This window comes from Cyanistes caeruleus, chromosome 16, assembly GCF_971803275.1.
Source record: "Cyanistes caeruleus chromosome 16, bCyaCae1.hap1.1, whole genome shotgun sequence".
NCBI classification, from domain to species: Eukaryota; Metazoa; Chordata; class Aves; order Passeriformes; family Paridae; genus Cyanistes; species Cyanistes caeruleus.
Genome location: NC_141716.1, coordinates 14,140,285 through 14,166,984, shown reverse-complemented (window position 1 = coordinate 14,166,984; position 26,700 = coordinate 14,140,285). Strand labels below are relative to the sequence as shown.

The window sequence follows — 26,700 nt, the reverse complement described above, 5'->3', positions numbered from 1 at the left end:
TCTTCATCTGTTTCTGTGAGCTTCACTAGAAAACAGTTTTCTCATTGCCTCTCAAGGCTTCAAATCTCCCAGCACTTCACTATACCATAATTACTCTACTTTTTACTCCAATTTACACTTTGAACCCTATTATTCCTCCCTAGATACTGTATCATGAATTAAAGGAGTTCTTTTCAGGACTTCATTGTCCATCTCCATAGTTTTAACAGAAAGATATTTCAGCTTAATGAAAGCATCTTCTTAATTCTCTACCTCTTCTGAAGCTTCTTTTCTTTCCTGTCACTGGTAGTTTATAAAGTCTCTTTTCATGTTGATCACTCTCTTTTTCTCTCTCTGGATAAAAAGATTAATCCGCAAGTCTCATCTGGGTAATGAAAGAGTTAAAATCTTGCCCAGGCTTTTGTAGATGGTTCGGTGATCTCTGCCGAACAGGAGCTGGAGCCGTCTGCGATGGGAAGTTCTTCATAGCTGCTCTGGAGAGTGTGGTCGCTGTCTCTGCTTGCTGCAGGTCCAGAGCCTCTCTCCTTCTTCACTCAGCAGTTTCTAGTGAATTTAGTTACAGCAAAACCTGCAGCCGAGCCAGAGATCGGCCTGGCCCGGCCCGGGCCCGAGGAAAACCTTCCCCAGGCCCCCCCATCTCCCGGGCAGGAGACGCGGCAGGCCCAGCCCCGGCCCCGCCCGGCCGCATGGCCTGGGCAGGGAACGGGAGGCCTGGAGCTCCGCCACCCTTCCAGCCAGGAAACAAAGAGAACCCAGAGAGCTCTGCTTTTACACTTTAAGGTAGGGTTCACAAGTTGATCCCACTTTTCAATGGCCTAAACTGCTGTCAATTCTCAGCAATGACTGATAATTGGTCAGGAGAAAAGACTCCAGGCAGTTCCCAGCAACTCCAACTCCCTTAAAGGTAAAGTAACTCCATGACACCCAGCTTGAGGAAATGAATGCAGAAGGAGGTGCAGAGTTGTTCAGAGAAGGTTTGGTGAAGATAAAACTAAGATAAAAAAGAGATTTGCTGCTTCTTTCTACCAAACTTCCAGTGTTTGGTGTGTTTGCAAAGCCCCTGCTTTGGTCAAGTGGCACATGACCATTTTCTCTCTCTCAAGATGGGTGCACAGGGGAAAGAGGTGCCTGTGTGGAAAATCTTGACATTTCCTGCAAAACAGTGAATTGCCTGGGTGTAAAAATAAACATCATAAACATAAACATAATATTATAATAGTTAATAATAATAATAATAATAATAATAATAATAATAATAATAATAATAGTAATGGCAGGGTGGAGGCAAGGGCTCTCTGCTTCTGCAGCAATGGGAGCACAAGCTTCTTGAACTGTAGAACTGGTGAGGACTCTGAAAAGCCTCTCCAGACCCCTGCAGCCAAAACATCTTCGAGACAGCAAGACAATAAAATTCCCTTTGAAAAGATCAAAGGGCAAAACTCCACTTAAAAATACTCAAAGTATTTTAGGGCATTTTTCTTTTAAATCTTTTTTCTCGCTCAAAACCATTCACTGAACCTCACCCTGAGCTGTTTCACGCCCTAGAAACATGGTTTTAGGGCAAACTCCCTGCAAATGACAATGTTTCACCCAGCTCTTGTTTTATAGCCAACGAGCATCAAATTTACAGATGCAGGAGGCACAAAGGTGCCTTATCCTGGTGCCAGGAGCTTGGAGCAAGAGGCCTGGGCTGTGCAGTCCCTGCTGTGAGCAGCCCTGAAATGAGTGCAGGTTTCTATGACAGCCCCCAAATGGCAGATCTGGGCCTGTCATGCACAATCCCGTTTTCTGAACCTCCACCCCTGAATCTCATCACTCAGGTTTTGTTATCCGCATCCTATCCTGACACTGAAGATCTCAAGGAGATAAGGGCTCAGATGCTGCTGGTATTGGACACCAGCACCAGCTGCTCCCCGTCCTCATTCACTCTACATTAAAGACCAGAAAGATCTCATGAAGTCAGAAGAAAGAAAAAACCATGGATATGTCATCTGGGATTCCTGCTGTTTGCTGGTAATTAAGTTTGTCACAATCTTGACAGAGCTGGGAACGATGGAGGGAATCAGAAAGAAAAGGCAGAGGGAGGGAAAATATAATAAGAGTCACTCTGGAGCTTTTTCCTTCTGATTCTCTTGCCAAAGAAAATGATTAAAGAAAATAACGTTATCTCCATGGTGGTTGCTCTCCAGTTCCACTAGAGACAGGAATTCAGCCTAACAATTTGTCAATTTTCTCTCAAGCTCAGGTGTTGCTATATTTTATATATTAGTAAAGGCCTGTATGCACAAACCAGCCTTTGAAATAAGTCGTGATATTAAGGGCTGAAATCCTTGAAACTTGCCTGCAGAAGAGAGAGTAAAGCAAAACAATATCCTTGTGTACAAGGATAAGAATGTAAACCTGTGTGTGTTAGCCAGTAGTAACTTGCTCTGCCCACAGACCCTGTAGAACCCTATAAAAGGTGTGTTAATAATAGAAATAAACGGCATTCACAATTACTTCTGCGAAGACTGGTGAACAGCTCGGGGGTCTTTCAACATCTGGCGCCCGAACAGGGACACCCCTGCGGGCAGAGGGGCTTTGGAGTCAGCGGAGTGGATCTGGGCATTAGACGTCGCGGGCTTGGATCGGCACCGGATAGGCAGCCTGAGCGCGGTGAAACGCTGAGCGGTAGGACGTGGAAAGTCAGGCTGCTGGGGGGGGCCCAGGAAGGCAAGGGCGTGGTAGAAGGGTCGCAACCTTCCCCCTTGCGGGTGGCCGTCAGCATGGAGGCAGAGTTTGCGGCGGCAGATAAACTGCTTCTCTGCATCCTCGTTAAACGAGGCGAAGCAGCCCAGGAAAAGGACCTGGATATGCTCATTATATGGGCTAATTGTCATGGGCATTTGCAGTGCTCACACTGCTTTTTGCGGTGCAAGAACGGACTGGTATGTCGGCTCTGATATGGGAAATGGCAATTACAGAAAAGAGCAAGGACACTGTGTCTCTCGGTTGAACTTGGCAGATTGCAATTAATACCTTAAAAGACAGAAAAGTGAGATATGCTGAGGCTGTGAGCCCCGTAATTCTACCTGCGTCACAGCGGCAGATGCCTTTACCTCCCACTGCTGGACAAGCACTCCTATCTATGCTGCCCATGGAGAGAGGGAGGGAGAGTCAGAGAGAAGAAAATAAAGAAAAAAAAAAAAAAAAGTTCCACAGCGAACGCTGAAACAACGAACAGAATCTGTTCAGTTATGGCAGGATGTGATACATCCAGAAATATTTGCTTCATTTTTGGAGTCACTTTTAGCATTACAATCTTATTAAAGTTCCATCTTTACCACCCTGGAAGAAAAGAAGCCAAATTTAGATTGGTTTCCACCCGAAGCAGGGGGACATGGGGGAGCACAGAGGTGGGCTCTGTGAGAACAAAGGCACCCTGGGGGCAGAAGCAGCGCAAGAAAAGTTCCAAGGCCACGCTGATAAGCTGCAATGATCGCTGTTGTTAGCACCTGGCCTGAGAGACTTTTCGTGTAACATCGCCTGCTTTTGTAAAATCGTGCCCTTTTTTCCTCTGTCAGAGAACAACATGAGAGATTGAGAGAAAAAACTGCATTTGTTAAAGTTAACTTTGTGAGGTTTTTCTTTCCCTTTCTCTCCGTTTTCCTCGCTGCGAGAGTATGTAGAGAATGTGAAGGAAGATAAGAGCAGAGCTGCAGCAGCAGCAGGGTGGGCAGCTCACCCCCCCTGCTCCCTCTCTAAGAAGAAGCACCCAGATAATACCAAGTTTGTTAAAAAGTCATAATTTATTGGGTTTTCAAAATGTTTTTATATGCCATTGTAGAGTTAATTTTGTGTTTTAAGTAATTATGAGTTTATGTAATTGGAGTTTTTAAGATTTTACTAGAGAAGTTATTGTGATTCTTTGAACGTTTAAAAAAAAAAAAAAAGAAAAAAAAGAAAAAAAAAGAAGAAAAAATAGAAAAAAAAAAAAAAAGAGTGAGAAAAAGTGTTTAAACATGGTGTGATTTACAGCTTCTAGGAAAACCTTCCAATTAATGATATCTACAGAAGAGATTTGTGGTTTAAAAAATAATTAGTTAAGAGAACTTTACTGTACAAGACAAAGTTAAGTTAAAGTATATATTATCTATTTGCTTGTTTTTTCCACAATTTTAATAAGGTAATTTTAATGTGAGTCCTTTTGTTATATAAAGCACATATAACTGCATATACACCAATTTGGATTTTGGGTTTTAGTTTAAGAATTGGACTTGATGTTTCTGAAAAAATGTAAATGTAGTACTTTTGAAAAGTGCTACAAAGCTGGATGGCAACTCACCAAATCCTGTGTTGTTGTGGTTTTTCTCTAGAAAAACTGCACTTTCAAATCCTAACCAATTTAAGCATATACTAAGCAAATTCCTGTTATGAATAAGTATTTTTAGTAACATTTGCAGTTATTGTGAGTTATTCTCAGAGCTAGATGACATAGAATTGTGATGTATTTGTTACATTCTTATAATCTTTATAGTGAATTCATGTTACTGTTATATTGTGTTTAAAAAGTATATATCAAACTTTTAGTTGCCTTTTTGTACTAACAGAATAATATTAAGTTATGATTTTATTTAATATAGATTAAGTGTTAATAGAATTAAGGATAGTTAAGTTTTATAATGTTTAGGCTTGAATGTTTTTAAGTTAAGTTTTCTAACTTAGATATTCTTTTAAGGTTAAGTTTGTTATTTCCTTTTATCATATATAATTATTGTTAGGTTTAAATATTGTTTAATTTAAATTGTTTTATGTTTTATTGGAGACACTTGTTTAAACTGAAAAGTATAGTTATTTTCCTAGAGATATGAAGACAGCCACAACTGAAACAGCAGTGATGGAACACTGGTGAACACCTGCTTGTGGATAGAAGGGAATGCAGTCTGTGACACCCTTGACTTCATCGGGAGTTCTATTGGTTGTTGCAATCTCTGCAGTTTTGTTTGTTATAGCTTTCTTATTTTTCAGTGTTTCCAGAATTTTAAGAAGATGTACCATTGCTGAGGATCAGCTGCCATAGGAGAGGCTTCAGATTAAACCAACTGCTGCATGGTTTAATTGGTCTGGTACCTGAGGCTTCTGATCATTTGATTTGTACAAATGCATTTTAACAGTTTGCTGTGCTGTAAGCATCTCATGGCTGCTACTATTGAGAACCTTGTTCTAGAAATATGTTAAGAGGCATCTTTCCAGTTTAAAGCCAGGCCCTGGCCAAGCCTTGACTTTACCTGGAGGGAACGTTTGCCATCAGATCCAGATGTTTTCTGTCCCAAATCATTATTTGAGTCACTTTTTGACTCAGCAATTTGACCCTGTTGATATGACAGCTGGATCAGTTTTGAAGTGGGCTTGGAGAATCATTTCCGGAGGTGATTACCCAATCCTTCACTGATTGTTTTGTTTCTGTTTGTTTGCTAACTATGGGATGCTGGTGCAGTGTTTTAGTAATTAATAGTAGTTTTATATTACATATGTTATTAATAATGTTTATGATTTAATTGATTTTTAACCGGTATAAGTTCTTATTAATTGTGTATATGGTTTTGTGTTGCTGTTGATGTTTATAACAGAAGTACACCTCATTTTATTTTTTTTTAAGAAAACGGGGGAAATGGATGCCCTAAAAACATTTGATTAGTGTAATTCATTAACTTCAAGGAGAGAAGTGCCTGTGTTTTGTTGGCAGGTTCAAAAAGGTCACCTGTTCATCTGACCAGACTGTCTGCCTCTGAACACATGAGATCCAGTGAACAGAGATGTCATCACACAGCCTTGGTACTCCAGACATGGATCAGAAGTGGAGCTGTCAGGACACAGTTGTGTCTGAACACTACACAGACAGTTGCCAACAGAACTTTTATGTCGTTACTATGATGTTATGTCTCTACCAATTTTTCAGGTATCCTTTGTTTTAAGATTTAGAAGGATCTGAAGAAGAACTTGAACATCAAAACCCTCAGTCACCCATCAGCTGCCAGCTGACATCACGGGAGCAGTGAACGTTCCAGGACTGAATCGTGTTAGAGAAATTCTGTAGAAGATCTAAGAAGTGTAGAGACTCCATTTAACTGTATATAAAGCAAATTGTAGTTGTGTGTTTACCCTTTCAGCAAATTGCTTTCACGCTTAGACTACATATATACCAAAGCACGTGTGTTAAAAGTAGTTCTATAATAGGTTAAGATAGTTTAGCCTGTGTAGTAATTGTTATGTTAGTATAAAGTATAAGTATTCCCCCTTCAAGAGCTAGTGTAAGCATCTTTGAAAGTTCATTTAACGATTGGAGTTTTAGCTGTAAGTTTGCAAATATGGTGTCATTTGCATGGAACAAACTGCTTATGGTAATTGTGTTGTGTATAGTCCTGACTAACTGTCTGCTAACTAACATCCAAAAGAGGCAGAACATGTGGGTCACTCTGGCACATTGAACTGGCCAAAAGTCAGTGTGTCTAAGCCTAGCCACACCTAGAGATCCTTTCGCACCTGTCTCGTAGGAGTCCCTGAATGGGATCCTCCAGCATTTAAAGATTTAATTAGTAATGAGACTCGACTGAATCGATTGGCAACGTTGCAAGAGTGCAATTGCACTGTTGGCTTCACATTAAGACAACCTGAAGCCTGTTGGCAAGCAAAAAATTACCAAAGTTGTCAATGTTACAACCCTCAGAAGAATTAGATTTGTTAAGTTCCACCAATACCGCAGGTGGATGGATAATGTTTGAACCCCCGACAAAAAGTCATTCTAACAAAGTAATGTAGCCCTGAGCTGCAGTCAACCCTATAGCTGATCTCGTTACTACCACTGAAAGTAAAGCCTTTGTTCGTGGTACAATCTCACAGGACAATTACCAAAGCGATTACCTAGTTCCATCTTCCTAATCTGTGGGGATAGGGCATGGAATGGGATTCCTGCTAGTCCACATGGAAGACCCTGTTATCTTGGGAAACATAACCTTGTTCCACCCAAGCTAACACCAATTGTTGAATATAGCTAGCAAAATGAAGAACATCAAACAGTCAAAGCGAAGCCTGAATGAATTAAAGTTTAGCCACCCTAAAAAGGCTCGCTTGCTGGACTAAGGTAGGATTGAACTTAACATCCACAATGTTAAGTGAGCTTTCAGCCAATGTGAGTAGTGTATGTCATGCAATATTATGAAATCGAGCTGCAATGGACCTTTTGCTCTTGGCACAGGGACGTGGTTGTGAGGAGTTTGAAGGCATGTGCTGCTTGGATCTTACTGATCATTCAGCTTCCATCCATAAGAACTGCAACAGCTACAGGATGTGTTACATGCCCTGAAAGAAGATAGTGACCCCACTGGAAGCTGGTTCGCCAGCTGGGGCAACACCGGATGGTTGAGGTCTCTTGTGCTAGAAGGGGGACGGACTTTACTTATAATGTTAATTGGGATGACAGTCTAAGTGGCATGATATCTTATCCAAAGCCTGGTTTGTGCAAAAAGAGAAAGGGGGAATTGTTGCTATATTTTATATATTAGTAAAGGCCTGTATGCACAAACCAGCCTTTGAAATAAGTCGTGATATTAAGGGCTGAAATCCTTGAAACTTGCCTGCAGAAGAGAGAGTAAAGCAAAACAATATCCTTGTGTACAAGGATAAGAATGTAAACCTGTGTGTGTTAGCCAATAGTAACTTGCTCTGCCCACAGACCCTGTAGAACCCTATAAAAGGTGTGTTAATAATAGAAATAAACGGCATTCACAATTACTTCTGTGAAGACTGGTGAACAGCTCGGGGGTCTTTCAACACTCAGGTAATGTCATTCCAATATTTACTGGGCTGCACACCGGTTCCTGGGGTTTCTGTCAATTCAAACCCAGGCTCTTCCTTTTTGTCTCTCCCTCTTTGTTGTTTTGTCCTAGTTTCAGCCTGTCTTTTACTTTGGGAGAGAAAACAAAGCTGAGCCCAGCTCGGCAGCAGTGTCCCAGTGTTGGGCTGAAGGGCACCTCAGAGGAAGGACTTGCCCATCCTCATCTTCCTGCAGGAAAAAGGCATCACTGGAGTTCATTTTCATCTCTTGCTGTGCTCACTGCAGCTCATTTGGGCTGGGAAAAGCTCTCAGATCATCAGACAGTGTGCAAGGATGCAGCAGAAGCAGGAGGTGTTGGCAGAGCTTCTTCTGGGTGCTGAGAGCTGCAGAGCCCAAACCAAGGGGCCACCACAGGCTTTGCCCTGCAGCATCCACAGAGCGCAAGAAGGGCTCTGCTGCTGGGGCTTCTCCAGTGGAGAGGAGTTTCTGGGCTGGAAAGACACATTTCCAGGGAAAACAGCAGCCTTGGTACCAGGAGTAGAGGATTCAGGGGTGAGGGGGGGTCATTGGGAAGCAGTTCTGGACTTGGCCTCATCCCTGCTCTGTCACAGCCCAGCTCTGGGGCTGCTGCTGGCACCTCCCTCTCCATGGGATCACTGGGAGGCCTGGAAAGGTTGGCTTCATGGTTGGATTGCATCTTAGAATCTCCTAGATCTTGGGATCTTTTCCAACCTAAAAATTTCTGTTATTTCTCCTTATGTTCCTTTGGTTTCCTGGACCAAATAATAATAATAATAATTTGCTCCTTATTTGAAAATACAAACCCTACCAAAATAACAGCAGGAAGTTGGAAGTATTCTCAAGGAAACAGGAGGAGAAATTGAGTCCATCTCACCTGTATCCTCAGAGCAAAACTTCAGAGGCATTTCCTGTGCATTCCCAACTTCATGGCCAGAGTTGGGGCAGGGTTTGAAAATGTGGACACCACAGGGCTGATGTGTGATGTGCACCTGGTGCTGCCCCACCTCCTCCCAAAGTGCTACATCTGCACAGGGCTCTCAGAGTGGACTTTGCAGAGGGCCATGAAAACAGATTTATTTTGGAATATTTTCACTTGCCATTACAATTTATCACCAGAAGCCAAGGCAAAGGAGTGGAGTTTATGAAAACATCAAGCAGGGAATGTGCCTGCAGGAAGCTGACAAATGGGACAGCCACACAGAGAGATGGTTTAGAATAATCCATTTTCATGCCAGCTCCAGTAAAGAGAACAGAGAAAGACTGAGCAGCATCCTTCCTTCTGACAACCTCCAGAGCATAACTGTGGCCCTCATCTGAAACCTTGCAGTGGCTCCTCAGAACATTTTTGAAAGACAAGGCAGTGTATTTTTCAATCTCTGTCTCAAGCAGGAAACTCAAAAGAGTTCCTTCTGCTGTGAAAAAATAAATGTTCCTCTATAAAAGAAGTAAATCCACATTTTTCAAACCCAGCCTCAACTCTGGCCATGAAGTTGGGAATACACAGAATAATGCCTTCTAAAGTTTTGCTCTGAGGCATTGGTGAGCTGGACTCAGTTTCTCCCTTTTTCCTTGGGAATGCTTTCACTTCCTTCCAGCACCTGCCAGGACGCAACAGGCTCCTCTGGGATGGGTCTTTGTAGGATAATGATGGGTTGCCATCATTAGGATGTCAGAGAAGTGGGGAGTGGCCTTTCCTCACTCAGCCTGGGTGTCCCTGCCCCAGTGAAGTGTCCCAACCTCCAATTTACCTGTGATGATGAAGAGAGCAGGAGGAAGAGAAGATCCCCTTGTAGTGATCCCACCTTTGGCTCTGTGCAGTGTCAGGTGCTCACAGGAGAGCGGATGGTTCAGGCCAACAGGAATTCCTCCACACTTGCACTGCACACACCAGAAATGGATTTTGTGTCCATCCAAACCATTGTGTTTGTTGCATCGTGGCAGCTGAGCTGTAAAGGGAGAACAAATGCCCAAAGTGCAGCCCTGCCCTGGGGAATCAGCTCCTAAATGCCCTGGATGCAGGTGTTTGGGGAAGGCTGGGGGGTCTGCAGTTTGGCCCTGTGGGACAGAGGGATGGAGTTCCCATGCCTGGGCAGTCCAGGGGAGGATGATCCAGAGCCTCATGGCTCTTGTCAAGTCTCTGTGTGAGGCAGATTTCCCCCAAGACCTCACTCCAGCCTTCCAGAAAGCAAATAGTTCTGTGTTCTGCTTCCCCAAACCTGTGTCTCCTCATCTGCTCCACCCTCTGAGTGCACTCACAGCCTGGCCAAAAAGAATTAAAAGTTTTTTGTGGCTGGCAATTCAAAAACTATGAAAGCTCACAGACAAATTCTGTGGGGTTGGTTGGAAAGACAGAGTGAGTTTTGGAGGGTCTTTGTTCTCTTTGCTCTTCATCTGCACAAGTCTTCACACTTTCCATTACAAGTCCCAGCCAGAGCTCCTGCTGGGGGAAGGAAAAGCTCCATAGCCATGAAGTGGAGCATTCCCTTCATTCCAGCAGCCCCTCATTGACCAGGAACTCCACAGGTCACCGTGAGGCAGTTCATTGCCAGATTTCAGCAGGAGTAATTCATAACCAGGAAAAGGCATCCCTGGGACTCCCAGAACTCCTGAATAGTTCATTATCCAAGGCACAATGCCTTCTGAGCATCCTCCTAGCAGGGAGGCTCCCATGTGGATACACCAAAATCCTCTCCAGCATTCCCCAGCAAGGAATCCCTCAGCTGGCATCTGCTCATTGCTGCAATAGCTGAAATTTAATTTGATCTTAATAATTAAACCTCCAAATAACAGCTTTCACATGCCAGCTGAACCATTAAATTCCAGGAGTGGATACAAGCCTTTTTGCAGTGAGTGGAGTTTACTCATGTGGAAATTTCCTGGTGTGCTACTGGACTTGTTATTGATGCAAATTTTGTGGCACTGAATAAAAATGTTTCTTTTCCCTTTCAGACGACGATAGAATCCGTGAGTTGTTTGGTTGGGTTGGTTTGGGTATTTTTAATCCGCTTGGCACAAAGAAACTCCTCGTTGTTTGAGCTGTGCCTCAGTGCTGATGCACAGGACCTTTTCCAGAGCTGGTTTTAGAACTGGAGTCACTTTGCAGCAGCCTCAGCTGGAATCTGTGGGGGTAAAAATCAACAGTGGTGCCTCCAGAACCCCTCTGAGAGTCTTCTGCAGGGCCTTGTCCTGAGCCTCACCCTCCAGGACACACCAGCCAAGAAATGCAGTGGGACCACCATGGCACCAGCACTCCCTGATAGACTCAACCACAGGAAATTACACCAGAGGGTGTGAAATATCAGATTTTCTCTTGTCCCTTGCTCTACTCAGTGCCCGTGGCTGTACAACACAGCCAAACATCCATCCCTGAGCTTGGCTCAGGAATCCTGGCAGCTTTGGAAAAAACCACTTTGCCACCACACGTGTAAGGCCAGCAGAAAGGCTTCCCCCGAGCAGCTCCTCCTGGATTCCAACCACAGACCTCTTCTTCTGGACACCTCATTGCTAGGCAGCACCTGTGGGAGTGGGAGTTGTGCCAGCCAGATCAGCCCAGATGCTGTTTCTGGCAGAAGAAGACAGGGACACTGCTGTGGACAGCTGCCACTGTCAGCCACAGCAGAGGCACTTAGGAATGAGAAAGGAAAACTTTCCCTTTCTCCCTGTCCTGGGACTGGCAGATTCCCAATAGAGATGGACAACTTAAGGTTAAATCTCTAAGTGGCCCACCTGAAAAAGCACCTCCCAAACCAAGGCTAGCAAGAAGAGGCCAGCAGGAGTCCATGCTGATGGTTGCTGGCCAACAGCCCAGAGGACTGGCCCAGCTGTCCAGGGGGCAGCAGCTGAGATTCAGCAGAGCACTGAGTGTCCTTCAGAGCAGCTGCCATGGAGCCCCCAGAGCATGAGGCAGCCCCAGGGATCACTCCATCAGCTGCTGCTCTGCCATGGAAAAGCAGGAAGGCCACAGAGTCCTCCCTGGCTGACTGCAGTGCCACTGCTGTTTCACTCACCTGATTTTGTAGAGCATCCCTCTGCTCAAGGAGGACATTCATCTCCTCTCTCTGATGCCCTGAAATTCTTCCTTGTGCCTCCTCTGCACTGCCAGCATTTCATTGTGAGCTTCCTGCAGCTCAGCTTGCAGCTTTGCCTTGATGGTCTGGCTACAAAATGCAGAGTGACTTCCTGGGACCTGCCCTCAGGCTCAGATTTTTGCACTTGCTGTCTCCAAATCCCACTCCTTCAGCCACTTCTTGTGGCTTCTCAACGCAGCTCTGCTTGTACTGCAAGCCCTCCTTTCTGGCCTGAGCTCTGGAGCTTACCAGGCTCTGTGCTCCAACAGCCTGAGGCAGCCCTTGCCTCCTCACTCCCAGGAGCTGCCTTTTGTGCCCTTGTCCCTGCCCTGCACTCCATTCCCTGCCTACTCAGACTTACCTGTCCCTTCTCTTGCTGCTCTTTCACCTCCTGCCTGAGCTGCTGGACCTGCTGGCACGCTTGGCTGAGCTGTCCCCGAGTTTGGAGCAGTGTCTCTGTTAAAGCCCTCTTCTCATTCTGCTCTTCCTGCAGCACCTGCACAGAAGCAAAGAGCAGAGGGTTTCACACTTGCCTGCAACATCTGTGTGGCAAGAGGCAAGGACGGATGGGCTCACGCGCCCTCAGAGCACTTGGCTGCTGCTCCCCTGGGCCACTGTCTGCCCCGGGGAGCCACAGCTGCCCAGGAAGTGACTTAAAACACAGCCCAGAAGACATCTCTGGGTTCCTCTTCAGAAATACTCCACATGAGTCGTTAAATAGATTTTTCTCATCCTTGTCAGCATTTCTGCTTCACACTCCCTGTGCCCACAAAAGTCCTACAATCTCACTTTGGCACTGAACACCTACCAGCACACACCAGAAGGGGAGTGGTAAGAGAACAGTGAAGAAACTCTGAGGTATGTCTTAGAAAAACAGAACACAAGAGCAGCACAAAAATCTCAACTTAAAGCTGATGTTTCTGCCTGTCTTCCTGTGACAGGGCTCATTCCTGGTCCCAAAGACAGACCCGATCATCTTTCACCTGCCCAAATTCAATGGAGAGGACATGGAGGACATGCTCCACACAGCCCCCATAGCCTGCTATCTCCACAGCTCCAGCCTTGCAAAAAATCACACCAGTTCTCCCTTCAGAACCATTACCTGTCGCTTGGCTTTTTCAAATCTAATTTGTTCATCTTGTTGGGCCTGCAGGGTGGCAACTTTCTGCCTCAGCTCAAGCAGCACCTTCTCGTGTTCCCGCTCTCTCTTTGCCTTCTCTTCTTGCCATTGTTCCAACACCTCAGCACGGTGCCTTTCACGTTCACTTCCCTGAGGAGGGGAGGTTTCTGCATTCCAGAAACAATGTCCTGACAGCTCTCTCTGCTTCCAGCTCTTGTTGCCAGGAATTTCACTTGTCCTGCAAACATCACCAACAGCAGGAGTCAGAGTCTTTGCTGACTTACTGACCTCAGGCCCTTTCAGTGCCTCCAGCCCCACCACTCCTCAAAAGCCCTGTGGACAGAGGTGGCTTTACAGGGTGCTTAGCTTTTCTCGGCAGGGGCGGCACCACAAACAAAGCACACGAGGTCCTCACCTTCTACCACTGCCTTGGCCTGCGTGACTCTGAGCACTTGAGCCTCCAGATGGTTCCTGCTCATCTCCAGCTGAGATATCTGCTGCTGAGCAGCAGACAGGCTGGATTCCAGGCTCTCCTTTGCTGACCTACAAATTGCAAATACAGAGAGACATGAGCTGCTTGCTCCTGACACCCACAGCTGGTTATTCCAGGACAACGAGGCTCAAGATCCCCACACATCAGTATGGAAAATGGGTCACATGGAAACTCGTCCAGAGAAGGCACTTTTGTGCCATTTCCATAGCAAAGCAGGGCCCTCTGAGGGAGTGCCCTGGCCTTCCTTATGGCCTGGCACAGCACACACAGCCCAGCCCAACTTGACCTCAACAGCCAAAGCTTCACTTGCTGTTCCTGACCTATGACACTGGGGAGCTGTGCCCAGACAGGATGGGCTGACGAGCAAAGTCTCAGCCTCTGCTCACAGCCCTTCTGTCATCAGCACTTGCAAGCTGCTCTGCAGGGGGACAGGACAGACTCTTGCTCTGGCTGACTCCTGACTTTTTAATGCTCTTGAAAATGGACATAAAGGTACATCATCTTCCAGACACCATGTATTTAAGAGACTTCAGAACTACTTGGCATGATGCAGTAAAATCTCATGGTCATGGCAGCACTTGTAAAAAATACCAACACCCTTTTGTCTGAACAAAAACTACCTGAATGCAGAGACTGCTGTTTAAACTCTTGCAAGGTCAAGGAGTAGGCTTGCCACCTTTATTTTAGTATTGTTGGCTAAACAGGCAGTAGCCCAATTGGCTTGTCCTTCTTTACAGAGAGAGGGACCGTGCAAAGGGACCTCGGTGGGTTTGGCAGGTGGATGCCCATCAACAATTAGCAAGAATCCCCAGAGGTCGTTGAGGATTCCAAAGGGCTTTCCCTGCTGCTCTCTAACCACCTCTAGCACCTGGCCCACAATTCTCAAGAGCGGGCTTGGAAGCAGGAAGCCTCAAGACTTTCAGCAGGAGCCTCTGGCTTCACCCACAATGGCAGCAAGCAACAAGGGAAAACATACAGGACTTCCCCTTCTAGAACAAAACACTCCCAATGTCCCCAGGTAAGAGCCTGGAATGCTCAAGATGGGGCTTCAGTTCTGAAGATCAAGATCATGTCAAGCTACTTGGTAAGGAACGACGGATGTTCAGTGAACAAGGGATGCTCACAAAAAGGAAGCAAACGCAAGAGAAACTTGAGGTTTCACTCAACCTCTGCATGCTTTAACTACTACTCAATTCAGGACTAGGTGGCTTGCTTTTGACTTCCCACAGGAATGTGCTTGGCAGCACAAACAGGAGCCCAAGGCTCATGAGAGCTTTATTGGCTTTAGATGTCAGAAAAATAACCTTCACATTGTGACATATTTCTCTTTTTTTGGAGACATTTCCATTTTCTTTCCATGGAATGTAAAAACACCTGAAAGGCTCTGCTCCCTGCCATTACCTGGTCTCTGCCAGCTGCTTGCAAAGCTCTTGTCGGTGCCGTTCTATGTTATCCATTCCTCCCTTAAGGGCAGCCTTCTCCTGGCCCAGCAGCTCCTTCTCTCTGCACACCTGGGCCAGTGGTTGCCCTTGGCCAGAGGATTGCTGGCGCAGCTGCTCCAGGGCCCTGCTCGATGACTCTTGCTCCTGGGAAACCTGGAAACAGGACAAGGTACACCTTGAGCCCTTCCTCAATGATGGTGTGTGCCATTTTGAGGCAGCTGTCCACAGCAGTGTCCCTGTCTTCTTCTGCCAGAAACAGCATCTGGGCTGATCTGGCTGGCACAACTCCCACTCCCACAGGTGCTGCCTAGCAATGAGGTGTCCAGAGCCATGGTGACATCATCCCTCCTTTACTCCAGCAGATCCCTCTGAAGCTGCAATTCCTCCAGTGTCTGCCTCTTGACTTCCAGCTCGCTCTGCAATGAGGGGTCTTCTCCCTCCAGTGCAGCCTCCACTGTACAAGAAGGGCCAAGACAAGTTTTCAAGGGAAAGCCAGTCTCATTTCCAAAACCAACCTCCATCCTGTCCTGCTGCTGGGCCTTTTCCACCTGGGGTGACGTTTCCTTCTGCTGCTCGGTGTTCCTTTGACGCAGCCACAAGGCTCCTGGCTCTGGGATTCCCATGCATTGCTGCAGCTTTTCCCTGGACTTCTCAACATTTTTGCAGCAACTGCAGAGACAAGGCTCAGTCAGAAGAACAAAGAGGCCTCAAGAGTCACCAATCCCATTTCCAGCACTCCAGGCTGGAGCAGGGGGCAGTGGGCTAAGGAAGACCTTGCTCTTTCCCTCCCAAGGAAATCCTCCAGAGGCAAAGGGAAAGGAAGGCAGGATTTTGCCTTCCTTCAGTGAGAAGCAGTGGCTGGGCAGAGGCACGCAAAGAACAGAATTCAGGGAAGCGGTATGGTGAGAAGAAGGAGTCTTCTATTCCAACATGGCTGTGCATCTCCCACACAGCCTTAGGAGTCACAGTAGAGCATGAAAAACCCTGACAGGACGATGCTCAAGAGCCACACATGGTAGGGCAGGTGATTTCTTCACCCAGGAACCTCTGAACTCCCACACCTGGAAGCAGATTGCATCTGGAATGCAAGAGGAGGAGGAGGAGGAAATGTTCACCCTCTGATTTCTTCTATCAGATCCTCCATCTTCTGATAGCGGCTTGTGACTGTTTGGGTTTCCTTGTCCATTTGACCAATATGTTCCTGCAAGGGCCCACAATTCCCTGAGACTTCCCAAAGCAATGCAAAGGGATCCTGTTTATCCGTGGATGTCAGAGTTGAGAGGATGCTGCCAGGATTGTCAGTGCAGACGATGGAATGGGCCATGCTGTCACTGTCGTCTGTCAGTGCCTGAAAGCCCACATCCAGCTGTTAGTCAGGCATTCTCTTCCTATTCCAAAGGACCACTGAGATGCCTCTTCCGATCCCACAAGAACCAGTGTCCATTCAGTTTCAAAATCCCAGCCAGCTCAGCACAGTTTACTCACCTCAGGGGCTCGGGAGGATTGTCCCTGATGAGAAAGACCTCGAGCTCCCTGGAAGAGCACAGGGAAGAGCACACTCAGACTGCATGCCTGCCCAGTCGCATCTAAGTGCTTCCCAGCCTGTCCCAGAGCGCAGCAATTCCAGCTGAGCTCTTCCTCCCCTCCTTGGGAATATTTTCAGCCCACTAGTTTGACAGCAGCACAAACAAACATGCTGGAATGTGTCTCATCATTTCTAAGGACACCAAAACAGGAGTTGCCCAGAGACCCATCCAACCTGGCCTTGAACACTCCCAGGGATCCAGTGGCAGCCACAGCTTCCCTGGGCATCCTATGCCAGGGCCCCAGGTCCCCAGCACCCTGACAGGGCAGAATTCCCTGCAAATAGCCCATCCATCCCTGCCCTGTCTCAGTGGGAAGCCATTTTCCCTCGTCCTGTCCTTGCAGTCCCCTGCCTTAAGTCGCTGTCCAGCTCTCTTGCAGGCCCTTCCTTCATGCATTGATAGGGGCTCTAAGATCACCCCGGAACCTTCTCCCACCTGGACAACCCCAACTCTTGCCTCCTTTGCCCTTGGCACAGGTGCTCCAGCCCTTGGAGCATCTTCCTGTTATCCCCATGGCCTCCCCTAGGCCACTGGGGATCATCTCAGAAATGTCTGAGAGAAACCCCGGTTTGCCTCTGGGAAGCGCTGAGGCTGCACTGTAAATTAGGCTGAGGGGAAGGTGATGACTCTTGTTTGTGCCCATGGCCCCTCCGGTTGGACAAGGATGGAGGAGGAGATGTGGCTGTGCTCTGGGATGGCCAGGTGCCCCCCATTCCCTCCCAGGCCTGTCCCCACAGCAGGCACCAAAGCTGCTGGAGCTCTGGAACAGCAACTGTTAAACCCTTGCTATTCCCAGAGGGAAGCCTTCCCTGAGGCACAGCCCAGGCCCACCCAGGCCCCTGCAGGGCTTGGCACAAGGAGAGCAGTGGCTTTCTCACTCACCCGTCGCGTGTCCATCCGCTCCTTGGCACAAACAGTGTCCAAAGTGCAGTGTCCAAAGGCCCTTGGCCTTCTCAGGGTTTAACTCTCAGTGCCTAAAGGGCATTGGCATTTGCAAAGTCTAAACCTCAATGTCCAATGGAGTTTGACTTTGCAGGGCCCAAACCCCAGTATCTAAAGGCCCTTGGCCTTTGCAGGGTCCAAACCCCAATCTCCAAAGGTTCTTGGCCTTTGCAGGGTCAATAGCGATCAAACACGATCAAAGTGCTGTTGGCCGTTGCAAGGTCCAAGCCCCAATGGTCACAAGCTGTTGACAGCTCCATGGTCCAAACCCAAATTGCCAAGAGCTGTTGATTGTTTCCAGGGTGCAACCCCCAACATTTCATGGACTGTTGACGGTTGCCACGGTCTGAGTCCCAACATTGCAGGGACTGTTGGAGAGGCCCTCCCCGGCTCTCGCCTCATCCCTGCTCCCTGCTGGCCCAGGCACCAGCCCTGCCTCCCCCATGTCCACACAACCCTGCTGGGCAGCTGGGCAGGGACCCAGCTCATGAGTTCCAAGTTCCTGCACCAGGCAGCATCAGTTTGCAGAGCCTCATCGGACAGAGCAGTTTTCTCTGAGGTGGAGCAAATCTTAAGAATTTATAAAATGTGATCGCATACAGTAATGAGTTGCATGCTTCCTATCTAGGCTGATTCTGTCTCTGGAGGAAAAGACCCTGTGCCTCAGATCACTGGAAGAAAGGAACCAGGTGCTGAACAATGAGCTGTCTCAGTTTCATTCTGCTCTTCAGCAGGCTGAACAACTCTCTTCAATTTGTGCAGGACAACTGAAGCAGCTCAACACCCAGGTAAGCTGTGCACTCCATCCTCTTCTCCAGGGACACACAACACCACCTTTGGCATGCTAGTCCCAACCTCTTTCCCCTCCCAGCAGCATCCACATGTTCTTCCCAGGCCTGCTGCTGCTGCTGCACCCTCAGGCCAAGGCTGGATCTGGTGTCTGCTGCCAAAGTTTTCCCCCATTCTTTCCTGGGTCCCAGCAGGAAATCTGGGAGCAGAAGCAGCAGCACACTCCTCTGGAGCTTCTCTGTCCCTCTGTTAGCAGTGCTGTCCCTGACAGGATTGGTGCCTGTGCCAGGCACTGAGCAATGTGGGGACACAGACGTGGCTATGGCAGGCTGGGCAGGGCACTTCCACCACAGCCAGTTCAGCCCGTGTTCAGAGCTGCAGCCTCAAGGATGCCCCTTGCCTCCCTTCCCCTGTTTTCTCTACCTTTGTCTCTACTGGATTCCTGGTTCTGCACCTTCTGTTTCTGGTGTATTTCTACCTGAAGTCATTTCTCCTTCAATGCTCTCCCTACTGCCCGCTCTGCTGCCTCAGGAGCAGCCCAGTCCCTGAGGCTCTCTGCATCCATCTTCCAGATCCAGGCCCTGCAGGATGCAGTGACAGAGAAGGCAGCTCAGCAGGACACTCAAGAGAAGGAGCTGCTGCAGGAGCTGGAAAAGTCCCAAGCAGGAGAACAGAGCTTGAGGGACGCTGTGCATGTGCTGCAGGCTGAGATGTCTGAGCTGCGTCTGAGGCTCCAGAGCTCTGAGGAAAGAGCAGAGGCCATGGCCACACACTGTGAGGCCATGGAGATGGAGCTGAGGATGGCTCAGGCTGACAACAACCAAATCAAGGCCTGCAAACAGGAGCTGCAGACACTGTTGGAGGAAACTCAGCAAGGTACAACTTCTCTCCCATCCATTGCCCCATCCTGTTCCACCAGCGGGGATCTCTGATCCCATGCAGAGGTAAAGGCCTTTGCCCAGAGATGGCAGACAGGAAAAACAACCAGCACGAGACTTCTCCATCCAGGCGCCAGTCAAAGTTTATCTCAAGGATGATGCTGTGGCTGGCGGTGCCAACTGGCTCTGCTGTGGCTGATCCCATACACAGCTGGTGCCTTTCAGGTGCTGTGTCTGTGCTAAGCAGCTGAAGCTGGATGCCTCAGCTCAATTCCCCCAAATTTCAGGCCCTGTCAAAGCCTCCAGGCTATTGGCCTCTCTGGAGCAGGGCTGCACAGGCATCCCAGCTGCTTTGTCTCTCTTGGAGTGCTCACTCTGCACAAGGCCAAGAGCAAACACACTTTGCTATTCCTCTGAACCTTGCCCCTGCCATTCCTGCTTTTTTCTCTGCCTGGAAATTTCCTTCATTTCTCTCACTTTTGGAAGCTCTTGTGGGCTTAAGGCCTGGCAAACCACGGCAGGCAGAGAAGACAGTGCTGTTGTCTCTGCAGGGTGCCCATCAGTTTACTTTGCTTTGCTTTCTCCCTTCTCTTTCCCCTTCCCTCCTGCAGCAATATGGAGGGCAGAACAGCAGAAGACCTCTCTAGAAACTGCCTTGAAGGAAGAGGCTGTGACTGTTCGTCAGAGGTGGCATCACTGCAGAGGAAACTGGAGAGTCAGGAGAAGGAAAGGAAGGATGTGCTGGTGAGAATGGCAGATGCCACAAAGGGCCATTTCCTAGCTATGTTTGCACCTTGTGTTACCAGTTCTAAGGAGCACCTTTTTCCAGTTTAACTTTCCTAATTGCATTCTTCTGAACAAGGAGGAAATGATGTTGTAGCCATGTCAAAGCCAGTTAGCACTGAGGCTGCTGATTTTCCTCCATGCTGGAGTTCTGTGCCCTGGAAGCTTTAGTTCTCCATGTCCACACTGTCTCCATTGACATTGCATGGTTTGGGCAATTTCTGGTGTCCAAATCCATGTTCAGATTTCTAAATATCTGGAGCTGGCAGGAGGGATGAGAAGACCTAGGTTGCTGTTAATTGAAAGGTGTTTGGCCTTGGCCGTGTGAGAGCAGGCAGTGGGGAGAGAAGAGAGGAAAGCCAGGTGCTGATGCAGATCAGGACGTGTGCCTGCAAGGGGAGAACTCGTCCTGAGTGGCAGCAGGGAATGACTGATCTGGCCATTGGTGCTGCAAGAGAGGGCAGTGGGGCTCTCGGGGATGCTGCCATGGAAAGTCTACACAGGAGTGTTGGAAAACCACTCCTGTTGCCCCAAGGCCTTGGAATGAAATGCTGAGGGTGTTTGCTCCTCCTTCCTGATGGAGAGCACATCCTCATGGCACTGCCTAAATCCTGCTTAGCATTGACTTGAAATCCTGGCTGCAGTTCTGGCAGCTCGTGCCCAAAGGAACACGGGAGTGGAGCTGCCAGAGGTCGGGGACGGGCAGAAAGGAAGCTGGGATGGGCTGAGCGAGCTGGGAAAGAGGCAGCGTCAAGGGGGGCCCAGCCAAGGTCTGCAGCAGCCCGAGAGGCAGAGAGAGAGGGGGGCAGCACGTGCCTGCCCCTGCAGCAGGAGTCCAGATCTGGTATGAGAAGCAAACCAAGGGAGGCAATGAGTGAGTCTTCTTCTCCCTGTTTTGGAAGCATGAACGGGAATTGTACCACCAGCAGCTGAGAGACCTGGAAAAGGACATGGGTGCACCTGACATCCAAAGAGGGAAGAAGATAACCCAGGAATTGGAAGTAGAGAGGGAAGACATGCAAGAAGAGTTGGACCACGGGACTGCTGCTGCCTTGAAGAAGAGAGGAAGAGAAGAAATCAAAGGGACAGAGAATGCTCAACTCCTGAGTGCTGCACTGAGGAAGAGCGAAATGGCCAAGGGGACTCTGAAGAAAAACTTTGTAATCCTGCAGAGAAAATCTCCTGACAACTGCATGGGCCAGTCTCATCTCCAGGTAGGCACAGGTACTGACCTCCACTCCAATGTCCCTGAAGGATTCCAGTGATATTTCCCATAAAGAAGTGGGACTCTATATCCCTGTGAGTCCAGGCCTGCTTGGCCAAAGCAGCCCAGGCTGCGGCAGGTAGCCTTGTCTGTCTGCCTGGCCCCAGCCAGAGACCATTGACTGGCAGATTGTTTCCTGGCATGCCCAGAATGACTGCTACAGCTCTGGAGTTTGCTGTTCAAATCAGCTGCAGGCCAAATGCTGGGCATGGGGAGCTGCTTCTCCTGTGCCCACACAAGATCATGGCAACACGTGGGGATTTGGATTTGGTGTGGGAAGGAATGGAGCAGGTGAGCAGGGCGATGGACTAAACCCAGCAGAGTTTTGTACCAAGTGATCTGAGCAGCAGCAGCTGCACTACTGGTGCCTCGAGGATGCTTGCCAAGATGGAGATTTCTGAGGGACAGCTCTTGTGGTGTTTGAAATAAGGCAATCATCTCCCCTCTGAATCCCCAGCAGGCTGTTGGAGCACAAGAGGAGCAGCTGTTACTTGTCTCACAGAGCAGGCTGGAACCTCAGCAACCGCTTGCATCAGCAGATGATGCCTGAATGAACCACTGAGCCCAGGAGAACTTTTGAGCACGTAAAATGGGCTTTCTGTGCCTCCACGGAGCCTCAGGCTCCTCTGGAGCACAGCACGTTTGCCCAGGCAGTGCTTTGCAGTGCCCTGCTTGTTTCCTTGCCTCTCCCTGTCCCTGCTGCGGGCACAGCCTTTTGTTTGTTCTGTCTCTTGCGGCAGCCCAGAGCTTTCTCAAAGGTGCCTTCACTGCACTGTCCCCGTGTCCCTGGCCCCGTGTCCCTGGACACACCCTGGCCTCTCTTGCGCAGCCCCCAGCGAGAGCTTTTTGCCCCCCGTGTTGTCTGGTGCAATTCAGGCTCTCAGAGCAGAGATCTTGCATTGATGTCCAGAGGTTCTTTTGCTCCATGTTTGCTGACAGGTTTCTGTGACCTTTCTCCCATCCAATGTGCAGGTGGAACCTGAAGGAAGAAGAATCAGAACTTTTAGGAGAGTGTTCCCCCCAGAGTCCTTTACGTTCAGTGTCTCCAAGTCTGAGCAGCAAAATAGGTCAACTTCTGAAAGAAGCTCCAGCAGCTCAGGGGAGCAGCAGTAGCCCTCCTGCTGATGCACAGCCTGTGGAGCAAGGGGTCAGTGGCCCAAATGTGTCCTTTGGAAATGAGAGTTGGGTTCCTCACTGCTGTTGGAACTCGCTCTGCTAGACCTGTGGGGGCTGAGGGATGTATGTGGGAAGGGTTTGGCAGCCTTGGACTGGACTTGTTGATCATCTGAGCTCTGTTCAGGGCCAGTCTGGGAGCCTGTTCCTTTCCCCTTCCCCGAGGGCAGAGTGTTGGTGAGGGCTGCAGTTGGAGGCTGTGTCTGCCCTGACAGCCGGTACCGTGGGGCTGTGGATGCTGCTGCCAGCGTGGGCTTGTCTGAGCCGGGCCTTGTGCCTCTTTCAGGTGTCCCTGCTGCAGTCACAGCTGGCCCGAGACCGACAGCACCACCAGCAGAACTACATTGAGAGCTGTTCAAGGACCAGCCAGGAGCTGTCAGACCTTCACCAGGAGCTGTCCTGCTCCTTTGCAGCTGTGCTCAAGGAGCCCAAAGCTGCTCTTGTGGAAGCAGAGACTTGAAGCTGCATCAGTCTCTGAATCTTAACTTGGCAGGGACATCCTTGGGCCATCAGTCTCTGGAGAGACAGGCCCTGGAGAAGGCAGGTGCAGCTCTTGTGCACAGAGGATTTGTGCCCTGCTCAGAAGGCAGTTACTGTCAACTGGGGCACAGAAATCCTCCCTAGGACACAGACAAACACTATCAAAGATGAGGGCAAAAAACACCTGCCAAAGCTCTTCCAAGCAGACCCATTTGGTTCTTGAAGGTCTGTTCCTAGTGAGGAATCTTTGATGTAAGCAGCAGGACTTTTCTTCTGCCTAGAAGACCTAGTGATATATGCGCAAACAGAGAGCAGAGCAGGAAAAACATGCACTTGTGGCTGTCTCAGGATTCTTAATCCATTTTATGAGCTGACGCTGCTCTTGGCCGCCCCGGAGCTCTGGGCTGGCTCCACAGTGCCCAGGGTCCAATGGGAGCTCGCGGAGGGAGGGGTAAGGGGAGGAGGTTACAATACCAGGGACCAATGGGGATACAAAGAAGGCGGGAATACAACATAACAACCAATAGTGTTTTGAGGAAGGGATGACATACATGGAAGGAGCTGGAAGGAGAGGTGGGGTTTACAGGGATGGATGGGGAGCTGGGGCAGGGTAAAGGTGATTGACGGGGAACATTCAGAAAAACTGGGAGGGGTTTACATAACAGACAAATGGAACCAACCAAAGCAGTAAATGGGAGACAACCAGGAACATATCAAACAGACGAAATACTAACAATTTTAACAGAACTGAATAAACATACTACAACAATGAGCCTTAAACACTGCAGCTCTAGGCATTTCTGTGTAGGAATTTGAAAAGTCCCTGAAACACCATTTTTCCTCCTCAGGTGGCTGTCCTAAAGGCAAAGCTTTACTTTAGATGAATATTTATAAACACCAAGAACCTTTTTAGGATTTTTCTTACATCTCCCCTTGGTCAGAGAAGACAGGAGAATTCCTGTGACTCAGGAACTAATCGCATCCCAGAAGAGCATGTGGGTCTTGAGAATGCTGAGCCTTAAAACTGGTGCTGCCTGGAGCAGCAACTTGGAACTCATGTTATGAGCCAGGTCCCTGCCCAGCTGCCCAGCTTGGGCTTGGACCTTGCGACGGCCAACAGCACTTTGATCGTGTGCTAGTGACCCTGCAAAGGTCAAGAACGTTTGAATATTTGGGTTAGGACCCGGCAAAGGCCAAGGGCCTTTGGACACTGGGGTTAAACCCTGCGAAGGCCAAGGGCCTTTGGACACTGCACTTTGGACACTGTTTGTGCCAAGGAGCGGATGGACATGCGACGGGTGAGTGAGAAAGCCACTGCTCTCCTTGTGCCAAGCCCTGCAGGGGCCTGGGTGGGCCTGGGCTGTGCCTCAGGGAAGGCTTCCCTCTGGGAATAGCAAGGGTTTAACAGTTGCTGTTCCAGAGCTCCAGCAGCTTTGGTGCTTGCTGTGGGGACAGGCCTGGGAGGGAATGGGGGGCACCTGGCCATCCCAGAGCACAGCCACATCTCCTCCTCCATCCTTGTCCAACGGGAGGGGCCATGGGCACAAACAAGGGTCATCACCTTCCCCTCAGCCTAATTTACAGTTCAGCCTCAGCGCTTCCCAGAGGCAAACTGGGGTTTCTCTCAGACATTTCTGAGATGATCCCCAGTGGCCTAGGGGAGGCCACGGGGATAACAGGAAGATGCTCCAAGGGCTGGAGCACCTGTGCCAAGGGCAAAGGAGGCAAGAGTTGGGGTTGTCCAGGTGGGAGAAGGTTCCAGGGTGATCTTAGAGCCCCTATCAATGCATGAAGGAAGGGCCTGCAAGAGAGCTGGACAGCGACTTAAGGCAGGGGCCTGCAAGGACAGGATGAGGGAAAATGGCTTCCCACTGAGACAGGGCAGGGATGGATGGGCTATTTGCAGGGAATTCTGCCTTGTCAGGGTGCTGGGGCCCTGGCATAGGATGCCCAGGGAAGTCTGAGTGTGCTCTTCCCTGTGCTCTTCCAGGGAGCTCGAGGTCTTTCTCACCAGGGACAATCCTCCCGAGCCCCTGAGGTGAGTAAACTGTGCTGAGCTGGCTGGGATTTTGAAACTGAATGGACACTGGTTCTTGTGGGATCAGAAGAGGCATCTCAGTGGTCCTTTGGAATAGGAAGAGAATGCCTGACTAACAGCTGGATGTGGGCTTTCAGGCACTGACAGACGACAGTGACAGCATGGCCCATTCCATCTTCTGCACTGACAATCCTGGCAGCATCCTCTCAACTCTGACATCCACGGATAAACAGGATCCCTTTGCATTGCTTTGGGAAGTCTCAGGGAATTGTGGGCCCTTGCAGGAACATATTGGTCAAATGGATGAGGAAACCCAAACGGTCACAAGCGGCTATCAGCAGATGGAGGATCTGATAGAAGAAATCAGAGGGTGAACATTTCCTCCTCCTCCTCCTCCTCCTTCTCTTGAATTCCAGATGCAATCTGCTTCCAGGTGTGGGAGTTCAGAGGTTCCTGGGTGAAGAAATCACCTGCCCTACCATGTGTGGCTCTTGAGCATCGTCCTGTCAGAGTTTTTCATGCTCTACTGTGACTCCTAAGGCTGTGTGGGAGATGCACAGCCATGTTGGAATAGAAGACTCCTTCTTCTCACCATACCGCTTCCCTGAATTCTGTTCTTTGCGTGCCTCTGCCCAGCCACTGCTTCTCACTGAAGGAAGGCAAAATCCTGCCTTCCTTTCCCTTTGCCTCTGGAGGATTTCCTTGGGAGGGAAAGAGCAAGGTCTTCCTTAGCCCACTGCCCCCTGCTCCAGCCTGGAGTGCTGGAAATGGGATTGGTGACTCTTGAGGCCTCTTTGTTCTTCTGACTGAGCCTTGTCTCTGCAGTTGCTGTGAAAACATTGAGAAGTCCCGGGAAAAGCTGCAGCAATGCATGGGAATCCCAGAGCCAGGAGCCTTGTGGCTGCGTCAAAGGAACACCGAGCAGCAGAAGGAAACGTCACCCCAGGTGGAAAAGGCCCAGCAGCAGGACAGGATGGAGGTTGGTTTTTGAAATGAGACTGGCTTTCCCTTGAAAACTTGTCTTGGCCCTTCTTGTACAGTGGAGGCTGCACTGGAGGGAGAAGACCCCTCATTGCAGAGCGAGCTGTAAGTCAAGAGGCAGACACTGGAGGAATTGCAGCTTCAGAGGGATCTGCTGGAGCAAAAGAGGGATGATGTCACCATGGCTCTGGACACCTCATTGCTAGGCAGCACCTGTGGGAGTGGGAGTTGTGCCAGCCAGATCAGCCCAGATGCTGTTTCTGGCAGAAGAAGACAGGGACACTGCTGTGGACAGCTGCCTCAAAATGGCACACACCATTATTGAGGAAGGGCTCAAGGTGTACCTTGTCCTGTTTCCAGGTTTCCCAGGAGCAAGAGTCATTGAGCAGGGCCCTGGAGCAGCTGCGCCAGCAATCCTCTGGCCAAGGGCAACCACTGGCCCAGGTGCACAGAGAGAAGGAGCTGCTGGGCCAGGAGAAGGCTGTCTTTAAGGGACGACTGGCAGCTATGGAGCAGCAGAGGCAAGAGCTTTGCAAGCAGATGGCAGAGACCAGGTAAAGGCAGGGAGCAGAGCCTTTCAGATGTTTTTACATTCCACGGACATAAAATGGTAGTGTCTCAAAAAAAAAAAAAGTCACAATATGAAGGTTATTTTTCTGACATCTAAAGCCAACAAAGCTCTCGTCAGCCTTGGGCTCCTGTTTGTGCTGCCAAGCACATTCCTGTGGGAAGTCAAAAGCAAGCCACCCAGCCCTGAATTGAGTAGTAGTTAAAGCATGCAGAGGTTGAGGGCAAGCTCATGTTTCTCTTAGGTTTGGTTCCTTATGCTG

The 26,700-nt window shown here is 49.0% G+C and overlaps 1 protein-coding gene across 2 annotated transcripts in view; it reads right to left on the bottom strand.

Annotated features, from left to right (window-relative positions):
• LOC147650241 (uncharacterized) overlaps positions 1–13,179 on the bottom strand; it is a 293,456-nt gene extending 280,277 nt beyond the window's left edge. The window contains exons 1-3 of one of the 2 annotated variants that reach the window (XM_086853483.1): positions 13,004–13,179; positions 12,263–12,397; positions 11,842–11,987 (exon numbers count right to left, since the gene is read on the bottom strand). In XM_086853483.1, coding sequence (XP_086709609.1) covers positions 11,842–11,883 — 42 coding nt within the window. In that variant the 5' untranslated portion in view covers positions 11,884–11,987; positions 12,263–12,397; positions 13,004–13,179. The remainder of the gene's footprint in view (positions 1–11,841; positions 11,988–12,262; positions 12,398–13,003) is intronic. The other variant, XM_086853484.1, reaches the window with a different exon arrangement.
• Between the last annotated feature and the right edge of the window lie 13,521 nt (positions 13,180–26,700).